At 48.3% G+C, this 17207-nt stretch overlaps 5 protein-coding genes across 5 annotated transcripts; 2 read left to right on the top strand and 3 right to left on the bottom strand.

Moving 5' to 3' along the window:
* Positions 1-3535: 3535 nt before the first annotated feature.
* BKA67DRAFT_529978 (general substrate transporter) lies at positions 3536-5411 on the top strand (the record flags this gene model as incomplete). The annotated part of the gene is made up of 4 exons (XM_046099163.1): positions 3536-3662; positions 3740-4981; positions 5052-5190; positions 5264-5411. The coding sequence occupies 4 exons, from the start codon at positions 3536-3538 to the stop codon at positions 5409-5411; spliced, it is 1656 nt and encodes a 551-aa protein (XP_045963979.1).
* A 2555-nt stretch (positions 5412-7966) lies between these two features.
* Positions 7967-9901, bottom strand: BKA67DRAFT_545955 (ATP-NAD kinase-like domain-containing protein). Its single transcript, XM_046101361.1, has one exon. The coding sequence runs from the start codon at positions 9518-9520 to the stop codon at positions 8054-8056; it is 1467 nt and encodes a 488-aa protein (XP_045963978.1). The 5' UTR covers positions 9521-9901; the 3' UTR covers positions 7967-8053.
* A 72-nt stretch (positions 9902-9973) lies between these two features.
* BKA67DRAFT_545954 (S-adenosyl-L-methionine-dependent methyltransferase) lies at positions 9974-12244 on the bottom strand. The gene has a single exon (XM_046101360.1). The coding sequence runs from the start codon at positions 12125-12127 to the stop codon at positions 10022-10024; it is 2106 nt and encodes a 701-aa protein (XP_045963977.1). The 5' UTR covers positions 12128-12244; the 3' UTR covers positions 9974-10021.
* Positions 12245-13078: 834 nt separating this feature from the next.
* On the bottom strand, positions 13079-13866 carry BKA67DRAFT_529975 (uncharacterized protein; the record flags this gene model as incomplete). Its single annotated transcript, XM_046099162.1, has 2 exons — positions 13079-13574; positions 13634-13866. The coding sequence occupies 2 exons, from the start codon at positions 13864-13866 to the stop codon at positions 13079-13081; spliced, it is 729 nt and encodes a 242-aa protein (XP_045963976.1).
* A 1456-nt stretch (positions 13867-15322) lies between these two features.
* On the top strand, positions 15323-17207 carry BKA67DRAFT_30641 (uncharacterized protein). The gene has a single exon (XM_046096115.1). It carries the CDS (start codon positions 15442-15444, stop codon positions 17086-17088), a length of 1647 nt encoding a protein of 548 aa, XP_045963975.1. The 5' UTR covers positions 15323-15441; the 3' UTR covers positions 17089-17207.

Here is a 17207-nt window from a genome sequence, read left to right as displayed (position 1 = left end):
TCGTCGCGAAGTGATTGCCGCTGCCACGACGGCACATGCCATGTTCTCGGCCCAGAAGCCTTTAGTGATCGACCAAGTGGATACGAATGCTGGTTTTTCTGAGTCTGGATCGGACACTAGAAACCCTGAGATTTGATCCGCTGGGTCCCGTGAGAACTCTGACCGTATTCAGAGTTGGTGCCGGAGGTTCCAAGGGATAAGATTGAACAGCGCAAAACGTTAGGCAATGAAAATACGACAGGTGCCACAATAAGAGCTGGAAGGGGTGTACTCCGAAATGAAACACGATGGTTAGCAAAAAACGAAAGAAAAAAAACCTATGTGGATTCAGAGAATGAAATGGTATCCTCTGAAACACCATGATACCATGACATTTTCAAGAATAGTCACGCGGCTCTGAAGCTAAACCAACCTTGACCCGAATGCTCGGTTCCAGGACATCGGAACTATGTTGCTTTATGCACCATCGCAGTAAAACAGGCGGGTCACACCAGTACCTCGTGGCTTATGCGCACCTAGCATGGTGAGCAATGAGAGGTTGCCAAGTCGGCGGTACTCATTACACACACAACTGTTGCTCAGAATCCCAAGACCATGGGTGCGGGCAGGGAATTGTTTGTTTTGGAACCTCAAGCGGAAAATTGCGGGGGAAATGTGTGCACCGAGTGAAGTCATCTGACGGTCTAACTGGTCGATCGACATCGGAAGCTTAAGTAAAACAGTTATTTCTTGCAGATGCAGCATAATCATGTGCTACTACTATAAATTCTGAGGGCCAACGAAGGGATTGAAGATGAAGTGTTTGTCAAGGTGTTAGTAGCCAAGGGTATATCGAAGGAGGGCATTGCGTCACGGAATACAACCCTCTCGGACAGACAGACAGACAGACAGACAGACAGACAGACAGACAGACAGACAGACAGACAGACAGACAGACAGACAGACAGACAGACAGACAGACAGACAGACAGACAGACATGCGGAAGGATTGGGATTGCCATCTGACGAGAAAATTTGAGTAACTATTGGATGCAAAAACGGTGACTGTCAGCTTGCTATTGAGCCACCAGCTCGGCTTCATCTCGAAACCATTCAATAAAGACGTGAGTTCAGAATTTTAGCCTTGTCTAGACATCTTCTAATCGGCCCGTCTCCAGGTTGGAGAAAATGGGTTTCGCGGGGCTCTAGTGGCTTGTTGAGGCCCCGACACCCCCGATGGTCCACAACTAATCAAGCATAATTGGATGGACATGAAAATATGCCACCCTTGGATGATCCAGTCCGCATCATAGATACTCGTTTTGCTCAGTTCGTTGCCGAAAACTTCTCAAGCGGTTAAGCGAGTCTGATTAGTTCAGGATCTCAAAAGGATGCCAGACTGGCTAAAGAAGGACCGGTTTCTTGCATCCTTGGAAGAGCACATTCGGATGTCGGTTGAAACTTCATAACCGAAAAGTGCTTAGGACGAAGCATCGTGCGGTCGTACATTCTATTGATCATGTACGCATGGAATAGCCTTCAAGGAGAAACCAGCATGGTTGGGTGGGTGCCTTTGGCTGACAGGTCCAATCATCCATGATTCTCGCCATATTCAAGGCTTCTGCTCACAGTCATGTCCAACGGATCTGGCCGAATATAGCGTTGTCGGCTCGTGATCACAAACTCCATCCATTACTGTGGCTTCGTGAAAGTTTTGGGTTGTCCTCGTGGGCTTAAGTGGGTATCTCGCCTGTAGCGAGTCTGGGGATATTGAATTAACAAAAGTGACACTTGAAACCGCTCGGGCCAATGTCCGCAAATGCAGCCAAGTCATCAAGGGGATCGAGAGCGCATGGATCAGAAGGCAATGTTCTAGACTAGACTAGATCACGAACTTGGTATCCGACCATCGGGCATCAGAGAGCCGGGTGCTGATGCTGCAGCGAGTCGGTTACTATAGTGAGATAGTGAAACAGTTTTTGTGGCTTACGTGTAATATGAACCATGGCTGGAATTTAAATGTCAATGAGGTACGGGTCCGTATTGAAGAATACAAGGGACTATCCGCGGCTAACTCAAAGCCACAACGGAGTTCAGGTTAGCATCAACGGATCAAGGACCTATTCCTGTGATGTTCCCCGCGTTCATACTCGGCCCTTCTGTGGGGTGACCACGGTCGTTAAAGCTTGGCATTTGTCTAGTCAGAGCCAAAGTAACGTCGCGTGTTCAAAAAACACCACCTGGGAGTGAAAATTAAGCAGGAACCCCAGAGGCTCGAACCCGGATCAGCTGATGGTGTTCCCGAGTGAGTCCTCTTCACGTCGCTACGAGCTCTCGAACCGCACATTACGGTAAGCACGTATCAAGAAGCCAAATGCGAGACAGTACTCTCGGGGCAACACACAATCCATGCGATCCTCTGCGATGTGGCGCCGTTCGATATGTCTGCGGCGCTAAGTAGCGACTGCAGCTTGGCGATGGGTGGTCGGAGGAAAAGAATCCTGGCGGCTCGCAAAATGGCAGCCACCAGTTGTTGCAACTCGATGGGAAGGATAGTTTTCTTTTCTGGTCTGCAATCTAACCTACTCTGGAAATGTTCTAAGTTGTCTGGGATGAGAACTCAATTTCCCAGCTCGCAGCAATTTTGTTGAAATAGATGACTTGCATGGGATGCTTTAGCAAAAGTGCCAGGTTGAGCTGAGAAACCTTATTGGCCACTGATTTGGCGTCATGAATGTCAACACAATTGCGGGCTGTGTGTTGAAAGACTTGCTTCTGTTTCGAGAAAAAAGAGAATTGCTAAATGTAAAGAATGCTTGCTCCGCCAAGTGAGTCTCATCGCATGTGCTCTCGATAGTCAAAATATGGTCGCAGGTACCTGCGAGTAACTCTAGCAGCTAGATCCATGGAATCGTTCCAGAGGCTAATTCCACCAATATCTCCAGATTCTCCATCGGACCAACTCCAGATCCCCCAAATCTCCAGGTTTCATGGCCACGGGGTAGGGTTGGTTTTGGCAGGATTTAGTGGGTCAGGCTTCCCAGTGAGACTCGGTGAAATGAAGCAGGAGGCCAATAAAGTCTTTCCCCCCAAGAACTGGATACGGGCCTTCTGATCCCTGCACGCACATGCTTCGGTCCAATGATACTCGTCCAATGAACAGACATATGCTCTGTATAGCGCATCTGCAAAAAGTCGTTTTAGGCTTAGATGGCAGAGTAGACAGACTTCTAGGCCGCATTTCCACCTCGACCGCGAAGCTGGGTGAAGTGAATGTTATGGCTGCGTGTAACGGCGGAGAGACACATTCACGTTCTTTTCTTTCTGACCCTCTGCGGAGTCGTCCGGGCTGACCTAGCCCAAAACCTCAACATACCCTGGCCATTGTCTCAATTTAAATATTGAGACCTTCCCACGTCTTTTTACATGCACTCTCTTTCCCTCTGTCTGATATCCTCTTGAGTGCGTACCCATCCCGCCTGCTAGGTTAGAGAGTGGTCCGGTAATCAATCATCCCTTCGAACAATATCAACACGGAGCAGGAAGCTCAGTCAACATGGCTGGAGGTGTCGTTCTTGAGGGCACGACCGACGTCGGTCGGGTCGAAGCCCCTGTGACCGTAAAGGCTTACCTTATCTGCGCCTTTGCTGCCTTTGGTGGTATCTTCTTCGGTTATGATACTGGTAAGTCCTCAGAATCGCGCGCAGGATTCTGATACTGGTCTAGTAATTACGTCGAAATGCTAACAGAGTTTCGTCAGGTTGGATGAGTGGTGTCATGGCCATGCCCTACTTCATCTCGCTCTACACCGGCATCCCATACGACTATGCCACTTCATCTCCCATCGGTGTCGATGCCTCAGCTTTTGTCCTCCCCACGTCCCAACAATCCTTGTTCACTTCGATGCTTTCTTGCGGTACCTTTTTTGGCGCTCTGATTGGTGGTGATATTGCAGACTTCATTGGTCGTCGCCCCACTATCATTGCCGGTTGCTTCGTTTTCACGGTCGGCTGCATTATGCAGATTGCTTCTACCAGCCAGGAGGCTCTCTTCGTCATCGGTCGTCTTATTGCCGGTGCCGGTGTTGGTTTCATCTCGGCTGTTGTTATTCTCTACATGTCCGAGATTGCTCCCAAGAAGGTCCGTGGAGCCATGGTCTCTGGTTACCAATTCTGCATCACCATTGGTATCCTGATTGCCAACTGCGTCGTCTACGCCACTCAGGGCCGCCCCGACAGTGGTTCTTATCGTATTCCTATCGGTGTTCAGTTCCTCTGGGCCATAATTTTGGGCATCGGTCTGTTCATCCTCCCAGAATCGCCTCGTTATTTTGTCAAGAGGGGCCAGCTTGAGAAGGCCGCCAAAGCTCTCGCTTATGTTCGTGGCCAACCCGAGGACTCCGATTTTATCAAAGATGAGCTTGCTGAAATCGTCGCAAACAACGAGTACGAGCTTTCCGTCATTCCCCAGACAAGTTATGTCGGCTCTTGGTTGGCTTGCTTCAAGGGATCGTTATCCCGTGGTAACAGCCCCATCCGTCGTACTATTCTTGGTACCGGTATGCAGATGATGCAGCAGCTTACCGGTATCAACTTCATTTTTTATTTCGGCCCTGTGTTCTTTAAGCAGCTGGGAACGATCAAGGATGTCTTCTTGATTTCCATGATTACCACCCTCGTCAACTGCTTGTCAACTCCTATCGCTTTCTTCCTGATTGAAAGGCTTGGTCGTCGTGCCTTGCTCATTGGCGGTGGTACTGGTATGATTATCTCTCAGTTCATCGTCGGTGCCCTGGGCGTCACTGTCGGCCGCCAGGAGGCAAACAACACCTCTGCCGTTAGTGCCATGATTGCGTTTATCTGCATCAACATCTCTTTCTTCGCCGTCACGTGGGGTCCTACCGCCTGGGTCATTGTCGGAGAGATCTTCCCTCTGCCCATTAGATCCCGTGGTGTTGGCGTTTCCACAGCCTCGAACTGGTTCTGGAACACTATTATTGCTGGTAAGTCTATAAAAAAGAAAGGAGTTAGAGGTCCCTGGTGTCGATGTAGATACTAACTATTCGTTCTTAGTTATCACTCCCTACCTCGTCGGTGAAGACAAGGCTGCTCTTGGACCTAAGGTGTTCTTCCTGTGGGGATCGCTTTGCTGTCTCTCGGTCACCTTTGCCTACTTCCTTGTTCCTGAACTCAAGGGACTTAGCTTGGAACAGTAAGTCTACCGCGTCAGCGTATCTAATTTGGTTATCATGGAAGAAATATGCTAATCAGATTTCTGACAATAGGGCCGATCAATTGATGAACGAAGTTTCTCCCCGAAAGTCTGCTGCGTGGAAGCCTACAGAGACCTTCGCTGCCAAGATGAATCACGTTCATGCTGAGAAACCTATCGCCAGCACTACCGAGGCTCATATCGGCGACGACAAGGTCTAAGCCACATTCGATTCCGAGATACCCCTGAAGCCGTCTTTGCAAGACTGCTTCAATATGCAAACATTAGACGGTATGGTGATACACCATTTAATGTAGATGCTGGATATGAGATGTGTTTCTAGCATGATACCTGTACATTTCGGCGAGCCGAGTGACCATTACCTAATTAATCAGATATTCGTTGTGAACTTTAGTGTTTTCGAGCCCGTAATGTGATCACATCTTATGCCAAAGTCGTGTTGCCTTCGTTCCAGACCAGTCTTTCCGAGTAAATTCATAGCTTTGTTGTACTATCGTATCGAAGGAACAGCAAGATGTACACCAAGTGTTCTGAAGCTTGGCTGACATACCGTTGTCTCAGTGTTTCATTAGCCATGGACAACCATGACGCTAAAGCTCGAAAACGAATCATGACCAGAGTAACTCAGCAGGAGGTCGTGTCTCTGTCCAGTAGTTCCTGCAATCCGAAGACAACCCGCACTTGTAATCGTGGAAAACGGAAGCTCCAATCAGCCCATTGGAGCAAGCCGATGTTTTGAGCCTTTGGTCCTTGGTGTTTTTGAATAAAGTGATGCGTGTCGTTGGTGTTCAATTTTGGCGTGCCAAGGTCACCTGATGACCTTTTGAGAGAATATTTAAGGTGACACCTGGAATAATGTGTCGTCTTAGCTTTGTTGCCTATATTATTCCGTAGCATCAGAGTGGATAGATCGTTGGCATTGACTCAAGTTTTCCAGAGATCGTCTGTAGACAGATAAAGGGTGCCTAAATTTTTTTTCCCCTAGGTAATAAAAAAGAATTTTTAAAAAAAAAAACCCCAAAATAAAAAGGCAACATGCGTTCTTGTGGTTTTGGGGGGGGGGGGGGGGGGGGGAATCTCTTTGATTGTGTGAAAACTTTTACGTTGGACCCAACTGAATGAGAAATTTAATAAGAAGGAATGATCCGAGGAAAGGACAATAATGTGACTTGCGAGACTTCTCGTAGCCAGGTTGAGTATAGTATATCAACTATTATGAACAGGTTTGAAACCTCGGAACATTTCCATGACCGGCAGCTAGACTTGGCAGAATAAGACATCAAAAGGGAGGAAGGCACGACTTTTGAAAGTAGACTTGACGGGTATATCTGCTTCGGCGGCTTCGGCTCGGTGGTAGTGCATTCGGCCCTTCAACGGTGAATCTGGGGCATCTCAAGGCGGGTCTGTGGAGATGGAAGCGGGTTTAGCCAAGAGAGCGGATGCCGGTGGAGCCAAGCCCACACATACGTGAACGGGGTATAGCGACGGCTTTCATGTATGCATAAATATTCTCCAGTTTCGACTGGTGAGAGTTGATAGATGGCACTGCATAGACTGGCCTGTAAAATGGTGATGCTCCGAAACCAGGGTTGTCACGTACCAATTCCGTGTGACATTGCCCATTCGAGCCTCGATAGCCAAGTTAACTCCAATTGTCACAAGGCACAGCACAACCGCGTAACCTTCGGGAGATCGCTGTATTAGGTAGATGGCTAGTCTAAATACTTAGTCATCATAGTTTAAAATATGGAAGGGCCACATACTTGTTCATTATATTATGATAGTGGGATGATACGGAACGGCTAACAAAAGAAGCGAGAGTTTATTGTCAATACTAGCGGATCACTTATTTGATTTCAGCAACTCTTCGGGATTTATATCGTATCTCGATAATGGGTGGCCGATGGACTACAAGTCGGGGACTGCGTAAACTCTTGTGTGCATTCTTTATTGATGCCATAGCAAGGTACAGGATCATCCGCGTGATTCAGGTTGTGCCGGTATTAGCCAGGCTTGAGGTGTCTGCGCCAAATCTCATGGCTAGTGCGTGCCAAGGTACCATACTAAACAACCTTTCTCATGATTACGTGTTAAACGTGCCACCTCGGGCGCAAGGCCATACCTTTTACCTCAAATGAACCGCCCATGTATAGAAAACAGACATACCTCAACTCAGACCAAGTCGACTTCCCACTACTGCGCGACAAGTTCCTAGCAAACAACTCAGTCTCACGGTATCTGTGCTCAATGGTTGTCGAAGATCTCGACAGTGGTTTTGTAGTCTTGCCGTCGTGCGCATGAGTTTCCTGTACTTTGACCCTAAGCTCTCGTGAGCCAGGGTGGTATCGTAGAGCATCACGCATGCTTTCACTTGGATACAGTCTCGGGAGGCCATGCTGGATACTGTTGCGCTAGGTAAAATATATTATTGTTCATTATAGCTGCCCTGTGAGTCCCTTGCCTTGAGGAAAAGCCATATGTCGAAGTCTTGGTTTATTGACTATTACCGCAATGCCTGCTGCGTTCGACTCCGTGTGTTCCGGGTTCTATCACAAGTATAACAAGTAGTTTCGCTACCTAAAAACACATACACTCTATAATCCACCAGAATTTATATAGCACGGGAAAATTATTAATGATATCCAGTAGCTTCATATGAAGCAAGGATGGTTCTTCAGAGAATATTTATAAATGCTCTTCATTCGTAATGAGTAGTACAAAATCTATTGAGAGCGAGATTGGAGAAAGTGGGAGCCCAAATAAAGCTTGAAATTAGAGATTGGCAACCATGATGAATAGTGCATACGGTATCTAAGCGTCGAAATGAATATATTCTAGACTTTTATAGCCATGGAGCCAAAACCTGTAAATGATGCTTCGTTTCTGTTGTCACTGCCATCGAGCCGCCCTCTGGTATTTCGACGATAGTGCCATCAATGCAAACTTTCCTCCAGCGCGCATCCTTTTCATGAGTCGTCACCTTCACATCCTGGACGTCCACATATCCGACTTTCTCAGTCTCTCCTTTGGTCCCCTCCCACTCCATGTCCACGTGTTTCCCATTGTTGTAAGCTTGTATCATAATATCCATTACTTTCTTAGCTGGAACAGGCCCAAAATGTACCAGCCTCAGTTGACCATCGAGTGGACGACTAGCCGGAGATATCGTGAACGTCTTTTCTAAATTTGAAACTAGAGTCGCGAGGATATATGCGTGTTTCTCCCTGTCCAGTTGGCTCTGCGTAGACCCATCTCGAGAAACTATTTCGACGCTAGCATTGTACTCATGGTTTTCCTTTAGCAACTCTGCCGCCACCATCTGGAAACGATTGCTTCCATGTTTGCGGTATTCAGGAGTATCGCTTTCCCAGACCAGCTGGGAGTGAAACCCATAAGATGCGACAATCGCGCCGTGCAGGTGTGAAATCGTGTCAAATTGTTCCTTGAAATTATCATTACTGTCTGGCGGAACGTTCGTGTTGTTATCGTCTAGTTTGCTGTACGTGATGGTGCGGGAGCCCGGCGAGAAGTTGACTTCAAAGGAAGGCAAAGGCTTTGGCCGCCCACGTAGAAGTGTACGTAATCCGAGTACAAGTGGCGTTGGGCCGTTCGTCTCATCCGAGTCGGGATAAAGGGGCTTGTGCAATGAGTGGAATAGAGCATTGCCTGTGCCCAGTGGTAATGTTGCTATTAAGGGCTGCGACACATCCAAATCATCGATCGTGTCGCCAGGCGCCTTCCCATTGAGCAGCTCTATCGTCCCACCATCGCCACTCAGAAGTATAATTGTGTGTTGCAGGATTTTATCATTTAGACCATTGGAAGATATGCTAAGATCCCGTGCAAACCTTCGAATACTGTGAGAGTCTTGCGTGATTGTTAAGGCATATGCATCTTGGTTTGAACCGAGTTCAGTATCCTCCGATGAAAGCCCCAATGATTTGAGAAGTGGCTTAAGCGCATATTGATAGAAGTCCAGAGCAAGGCCGGTGCCAGAACCTGTTGAGACAACGACGTGTACTTTCCTACTGGGGGCATTGCGCAGGTATTCCGGGATAGTCGTGATAAGCAACTCATCGAAAACATCCTTTGCATATTGACCAGAAGCTTCAGGGACCCTATGGTGGAGTAGATTGAAGGAACTGCCACTTTCGTTTACGGTCTCTTGAAGACTCAAAACCTCATACCAATTCTCTGATGTGACATGTTTGCGAACATAGACTACCTCGTTTATCTCGAAGTCCCCGCCTTGCACAGGTGGTGCTGCTGCTTTCTCAGCGGCGACTAATGCGCCTGGTGCCGTCGCCATGGGAATCGCTAAAAACAGAATCGATTTGACGAGACTCAAAGAGTGTTTGGTGTTTAGTCCGCGTCTCAACTAAACCTTGATGGATTTGTGAAGAGAGCTGACCTGCACATGCACATTTGTAAGAATGCAAAGGCGTGCTTATTCGCGGACCCACTTAAGTCACATGAAGGTCGGGGGACGGAGGCTTGGGAAGCAGAGTCAAGTGGGCAAGACTGTGCTGTCATTTTCCAAAGGCGATACAATTTCAAGCAAACACCGGACTATAGCAAATACAGGATTGTTGTCAATGCGCCAGGAGTCGACAGTCTGTCATCCAGATAATCTAAGCACCCAAGTGCGGGGAGGGTGCTCGAGATGCTCTCGCATTTTGGAGAACACAAGCCAAAGTGATTAAATTATCTCATCTCATGTTTGTCACAAGGTAGATTAGATGCACAAGACATGAATGTTAGATTGTTTGAATGTGTTTTTCTTATTTCATCGGAAGTTTATTGACCCTTGCTAATGCCCGGCTCTGCTCATGGGACCCCAATTCTCTTTGGGATTTTGTTGATATCTGACAATCTTTTTCTTCAATTTGTCTTTCCCCAGAGCCTGGTTAAAAACCACCTCCAGCTTGTCAACTTCGTCTTGACTTGTTTTCCCCTCTTTTTCTTCGGTATTCTCTTGGTCGAGCCTCAGCAGTTTGTACGCTGCGCTACCCTCCTTGATATTTTCCTTCTTCACAGGGGCCTTTTGGCGAACCCATTCCCTCATTATGTGCCAGATGACCGACCAAGGAGCATTAGTTTTGATACTTCCTGGCTTGCAATGACTTCGTGTGCTCTCATATCCTAGTCCACGAAGCGCACCACGGAAGCTCTCCTCATCCGGACAGGAGCAGTGAACGGCGCCTGCAAGAATTGTAGGGTGGAAAAAGAATGGGTATGGCTCAATGGCAGCGAGTTCGTCTTCTTTGCAGGCTTCAGAAGGATCTTCTGGAGCCGGCAATGATAACTCTTCAAGCGCTGTATGCAGCATGCCCTCGATTCTGGGTGTGGTGCCATACACATCCTTTGACACATTTGGTAGATCTGCCAAGATGCGTTCTATAAATTCAGCGGAGTGAATAGGACCGGCGTACATGGGACCAGCGAGGTGCGTTTTGCTACCACAATGCTTGCAAGTGCTGTCCGTGGTGGGCGCTTGAGCATAGCCATGTTTGTAAAACACACCCTTGCCCTTGCTGTTGGTGACTTTCTTGTTGCGTAGCAGCAATTGCGTCTCCCAAGAACCACAACCTTGATCGCAGCTGTATACAGACATCGTTTTCCCAGCCAGGAACTTGACCGAGGCGGGTGATTTCTTCACGCGAACAAAAATCCTCAGGTAGTAATCGATAGACAAGCTGAGGAGGGGTTCAATGGTAAGACCTTGGCGTGCGGCAGTACTTGCTAGTCCATGTAGCACCAGACGGAGGCCTACCTCGTGCGAGTAGAAGCCTTTCACGGTAACGCCACCATAGAGCGCATACGCCTTTTCTGGATATCCATTCGAGGCCCAGACACCAGAGTCAGTGCAGGTGACACAGAGCAGGCCCCCGTCATCGCGCACAGCGTTGACTGCCCCGTCGAAGAAAGTGGCCGCCGTTCCATAGGGATCCAGGTCAATGACATCGTATTTTCCTGATGGTGCATTCGGGCTCTTCTTAAAGCCCCGAGGGTTCTTCTCGTGCTCTCTTGCAAGGTCTTCCGCTATCAGAGAGTACATGTGTGCCCTAGCGTCACCCTGGTTTACCTTGACCTTGGACCCGACACCGTTATGTTCCACGTTACGCTTGATGGCCTCAACCGCCGATGGTGTCAGATCATTTGCTGTTACTGAGGTTACAAATGGCAATTCTTGGGAATAACGCAAAGCTCGTAGCCCCGTCGCAGAGAGGGCATCCAGAATGGTGAACTTCGGGGGCTGCAAATTTCTGTGTTTCGGGGCGCCCTCAGTTTGCTCCTTAGTGGCGGCCTGAGCTTCCAAGTTGTCGGTTTGAGCAACGCCGGCACCTTGCTCTACCTGGCTCGTTCCATTGATTCGTTGTTCCTTCGGCGGCTCTGTTATATCCATAGGATCACCAGATTCGTCTGTTGTCGCAGTTATCACCTCGACCGGTGGTACAGTCGCATCTGTCCCGACTGATGAGGTTGCCTCCTTTTGAGGTTTACCATCTTCCGTACCCTCTCGTTTCCTCTTCTTGTTATTGACCTTTCTCTCGGAGGCGGCGCGCCGTCTCGCGATCACCTCTTGTCCATAAGATTTGATAGCGAGGACGGTCAAATCACGGTTGAATTGTTGGATAGGATTGTAAAAGACCTTCTGCTGCTCCTCTTCGCTCACGGCATCTTTGGAGTCTTTCGGCGCTGAGTACGGGTTCAGGATACGACCTAGACCTTCCTTCACTTCTAGGAACTCTTCCCCGTTCACCGTCACCCTTCGTGTGTTGACTGACGGCGTATCCTGTGTCTTCTTCTTCGAAGCCATGGTGCGAATGACTTGCGATAGGTGAGTCTTGGTAAATGCGCGGTTCAGATGTTTACTTGTGACATAGCGCAGCGTATGTGAGCTCGTGAAAATCATTCAGTGTGATCTGCAGGAGCGCTGCGCATACCATTGGGGCCTTGGTCGAATTATACGGTTTATAGGGTATCCTGTTTGCTCTTAGAGAGCTCTTTGCGCAAGTCCAGAGAAAAAAATAGTGGTTCTGCCGGGCGGTCAGGACATCCGGCGTGGGCTGTTTAGCGCTGGCTAATCCCTATAATTCAGCGTCTGGTTGAACTCCTGAGCGCTAATACGAACTTAGTACATAACATCTCACATAGCATGAGGGTTCATCAATCCACGAGCATAAGTCGTAACCCGCTTCGTCATCCTTATCAATTTTCGAAATGCGTCTACACTTGGGGAAACCTACAGAGCGTGACTACTATGCAGCCCATAAAAGATAGGTACCTAGTTTGAAATAACTCTCGAAATCCTTAGCTTAGCTGGGCGCTTGTTAACAATGGTAGGCATGTCTACCTGATGAATGAGCAAGGAAATACTTGAACGAAGGCAGAACACCAAGAGAAACTGGTAAACCAAGCGGGTTTGCTTTCGTGAAAGTATTAATACATCTAACTACAGCATGTCAAACCCCCACCTTACCAACCATTAAAGCCAACACTTTATACCCTCACTGAGTGTACGCATTGAGCTAGACTAGGTTAGATAAACGGCCTATCTCATACTTAGAAACTTGACACGCAGTCAAGGGGCCCTGCTGTGGACCATCTCAGGACCAGAGACAGCGTGTTGGAACATTTGTATGACTTGAGCGTAGTTTGTACTTAGTCGACGTAGACTACCCGACTTATTGCCGCCCATGCTAATCGGCATTAAAACAACACAACTCCCAGAATGCTCAAAAATACCGAGAGTGTAAGACAGCGACATTAGCTAGTGTTGTAAATCGATAATCTTGAACCCCTTCAGCATTAAATAGAACAAACAGAATGAACTATGGGGTAATTCGAAATAGCCCCATGGCGTTTAGTGTTTGTCAGTGACGATAGGCTTCGAGATGACCACTCTCGACGGCGATGTCGAGGTAGCTGGTACATACGACTGCGGAACGTTGTTCTGCACCGACAGTCTGGCGGCTGCGAATCTGTCGAAGCAGGCGGCCATCACTTCGACTATTGAGTCCTCTGCGAGAACTAGTCTGGTATCAACAATCTCCTTGAGATACTCCTCAACCTTGGCAAATTCGTTCCGGTTCGAACGGTATCGATCGGGCAGCCCTGAATTGTGTAGTAGTGCAAGGATCCCAGCGAAGAGTGTATTGACTCCGGCGATGGTTGTGATTACGACTCCGTCCTTGGTCGAAGTGGAACCGAGAGCAGTGAGCACGGCATTGAGCGAGAGTTGCAAGATCATCAACGTCCATCTAATGGAAGCGAGAATATGAAACCAATACGTGAACTTGGACTTTTCCCAAAGTATGTCTAGGTACAGGCCATTGGGGAGCCCCTTGGGAGGCCAGAACCTAAACACTCCAGGGTCAGCTGAAGTCGTAACGCATGACGTGCAGATGAAGATAGTTACCAAGAGGTGGGACGGATAACTTTTGTGCTCTCGTCGCCTTTCAGCACACCGATGCCATGGCAGAACTGTACCCACTCTTCCCGGGATAGAATACGGTGTTGTGCTCCCGGTTTTTGGAGTCCAGGCTGGGCGTTTGCAGATGTCTTGTTGCCAGCGACCAACGACGTTTGACCAAGTTCCATTTCAGGAAGTGCTGGAGGTCCTGTTTCTCTAGGGAAAATTGTAGTCGTCATCATAAGGGAACGTATGGCTGTGTGAGGAGAGTTGGATGCCAAAATCGTCGACCAAGTTTAAACCAAGGAAGCAAGAGTGTGACGGAACGAAGTCATGTGCATGGGCCAAGAGGATGTAAATGTATCCATGTACGATCCAGGCTCTTAGTCGAGTGCAATCAATAACTCTTCAGGGAAAGCACTAGGTCCCGAGTGATATAACATGAAATAGGAAGTCACGACTGATTCTTATGGAAGCAATGGCATGGACTAGTGGCATACTTCAAGTAAAACGCTCGACTGCATGCTAAGAGTAAGAAACAAGTGTATTTTCATGATTTAAGGGATTTGACGTCAAAGACAGACGAGATGAGGTTGGGGCGAGAGGCTCCAAAATTTCGGATAGGACCAAGGGCCGGGGAAGGTCTCTGAGGCCATCACTGGAGACACCTTCCAAAGAGCCGTTGTGTTCCAGTAGACTGGGGAAAGTACTGCTATATTTGACCTGATGACACGTAACATATATTGACCGAGATGTTACTGTAAACAGTACTAGCCGCAAGAAATCATAAGAGCAACGACAAATTCCCTATATCTTGATCAGCTACTTTATAGGCTAACGGAAAGCAAAAATCGCAAGTGATTTCCATTTGCTACAAAAGTTTGGCTTCTGGATGGTTAATTCTAACAGTGAGTGCCAGAACCAAAGATGTTTCCTTTAACCAAGAAACTCTCAGCCTTGCAGCGATATACAGTGCTAAGCAGGAGGGGAGCATCTGTGGTAGTAGATATAACACGCTCGATATGGTAAGTTGGACCTGCAGAAACTCCATTTTCTATGTCCAGAAACTGCCAGGAACTCAGCAGCAGGGCGGCCCTTAAAAGCAATTAAGGCAGAGTCTATTTCCCGAGCAGTTTATCTTGCGTGCGGAGTATCCTGGTCTTGATTGATTGCGTCACGCAAGTGGTGCGGAGAAAAGCAACGTATTGCAAGGGAAAGTTTACAGGGTTCCTGAATACATCTGGATAGAGCATGTCTGAAATGAGTCCGGTTAAAGGTCTGTGCCGCCAGTCTGCATGCAATTGCTTCGAAGAACCCTTTAAACGAACTCAGATTGCATTATCGCCGGAAACCCGTTATCTGCTTGCTTTATTCGGTAGGTGTGGATTGGTGCGCCGCAATACATCTAACTCTTCTTCGCTTCATCTCAGACTACATCTTTTCTTCCATCAATGTCGTCAACATTTTCCCTTCTATCGTATTTCACCATGCGGTCCTCTGTGCATCGATTTGGCCCGCCCCAGTAGTTCATCGGCCGCGAACAAGCCCCTTGATCAAGAAACGCGCATCGCGTGAGGGAATATACTTTCAGGGCACATCTTATGATCCATTAGCAAACAATCCTGTTGTCCGTCCGTCGCAGCCTTTACCCAGTGCATGTGAAGCAGCCCGATTTGATCCCTCATGCACTGCCGCTCGTTTCTCGCTCGATTCGGATCGAAACTGTTGGGTTTTATTATCTCCACATCATCACAATAATTATTGTCGAAAACAGCCTGTCGTCCATTCGTTCTTTCCAGGCCTTGGCGGTCGCAATGTTCCGGCCGGTTTATTTCTCCGGAAGGGTTCGCTGGCTACACTTTCTAACTTCGTTGGTGGTATTTTGTATACTCTTATCCACAGTGCGGTTCTACCGGCCACCACAACGAGCGCCAAGCATTTACGACTATACCGATGGAAAAACAGTAGGGACATGGTTAAATGAAACTTCCAAAGGTCCTTCATACACGGACGAAGTGCTATATCTAAAGGATTTGGCAGACCGATATGGGCTGACGAAAGAGGTTCCGTGGTTTTCCAGGAGAATCCGGGCAGCATATAAATCGCCCTCAAGGAGTAGTATGACGGATTCTGGTATGAAATTCATGCCGCACGACTTTCAGCGGGTCAGACCCGGGGACGAAGCCCTCGAATTGCACGCCGAGAAGACTGTGCAGCTCTTACTCAGCCAATCCATGACCCCGGACCAGGTAGACGCTTCACCGCTCATCTTCGGGATTTCAACGTCCTACAGTCGACTTAGGTATTCGAACGACTCTATGATTCACGATTGGGCAAGATGGCTCACTGACGGTAAGGGGCGCACTAACGGCGCCAGCCTGGTTCTCACGCTGCATCGAGCCAGCAATGCAGAAGTGGGACTGATAGATGCAAGGTTGAGGGAGACGGGCATTGACGCTACGGTGCTAGCTGCCAATGATAACTCGGACGTCACAACGCGGTACATCGAGCTCATGCACATGCTGTCTCGTCGCAATGATGAAGTGTCAAAGGAGGGTCATGGGAAACAGTTCCTCGCCCTGGTGGACGATGATGTCTTCTTCCCATCCCTTGGGAAGCTAATAGGCAAGCTGGAGAAGTTCGCCAGGAAACCGCAAGTCTATCTCAGTATCCCCAGCGAGCGCGCCGACTGGACCACCGAAGATAACATAACCATGACTTATGGTGGAGGCGCTGTTTTCGTTACTATTCCGATGGCGGACAAACTCGCGCAACTACCCTGTCTCAGAGAAGATGGTGAACACCATGGTGAACTCAAAGCCCGCGAAGATACATATTGGGACGAGCATCTGTACAAATGCGTCTCTCAGCATACGGACGATAGTCTTCACGTATTGCCTTCCTTCTACGTACCCGAAGATGACTATGCCGGCCTTCGTACTGGGTTTGAGGGCGGTGTGCAACCACTTGCTCTACATCATTACAAACACCGGCACCGCTTTGAGCCATGGAAAGCCCACATGATCGCCAGCGTTTGCGGAGAGAACTGTCTTCTTCAGCGCTTCTGGTTCAAAGACTCATGGATCCTGGTCAATGGGCATACGATCTCGCATTACCCAGATGGAGTTGAAATAGTTCCTTTAAAGGAAAGCTCGCGGCTTGTGACACAGCAGAGCAAGGAAAAGGGTCGGAACGTGCAAATCGCCACACGTCTCATCATCGATCCAGTAGAAGGTAAGGACGAGAGGAAGGTTGTCAGCTGGGTGGGCGTTAAACAGACCTGGAGGCTGCTGGATGCACATATGACGGACAAGGGGGAAGTCTGGCAAGCTTACATCAAGCGCCGAGGAAGCACTGTAAGCTATGGAGATGAAGACGATCGATTGCCCGGTGACACGGTGCACACCCAAGAAGGGCCAAGTGACGTAGATTCCATAATTGTGCTCATATGGGAGCCATGATCTCTAGCAACCAATGTTGAGATAAACTTGAAATGTGATGTTAAAAAGGAACACATACGATACCTCCAGACCGGTAAATAGGCTTTAATTGTGGATGTTCAATCGTCACTGGAAAATCA

This window comes from Truncatella angustata (genome assembly GCF_020726525.1).
Source record: "Truncatella angustata strain MPI-SDFR-AT-0073 chromosome Unknown BKA67scaffold_1, whole genome shotgun sequence".
NCBI lineage: Eukaryota > Fungi > Ascomycota > Sordariomycetes > Amphisphaeriales > Sporocadaceae > Truncatella > Truncatella angustata.
This window is presented reverse-complemented; position numbering and strand designations above follow the sequence as displayed.

Coding starts and splice junctions, on each gene's coding strand:
- BKA67DRAFT_545955 (XM_046101361.1), bottom strand. CDS start 9,520: ATGGCGACGGCACCAGGCGCATTAGTCGCCGCTGAGAAAGCAGCAGCA.
- BKA67DRAFT_545954 (XM_046101360.1), bottom strand. CDS start 12,127: ATGATTTTCACGAGCTCACATACGCTGCGCTATGTCACAAGTAAACAT.
- BKA67DRAFT_30641 (XM_046096115.1), top strand. CDS start 15,442: ATGTTCCGGCCGGTTTATTTCTCCGGAAGGGTTCGCTGGCTACACTTT.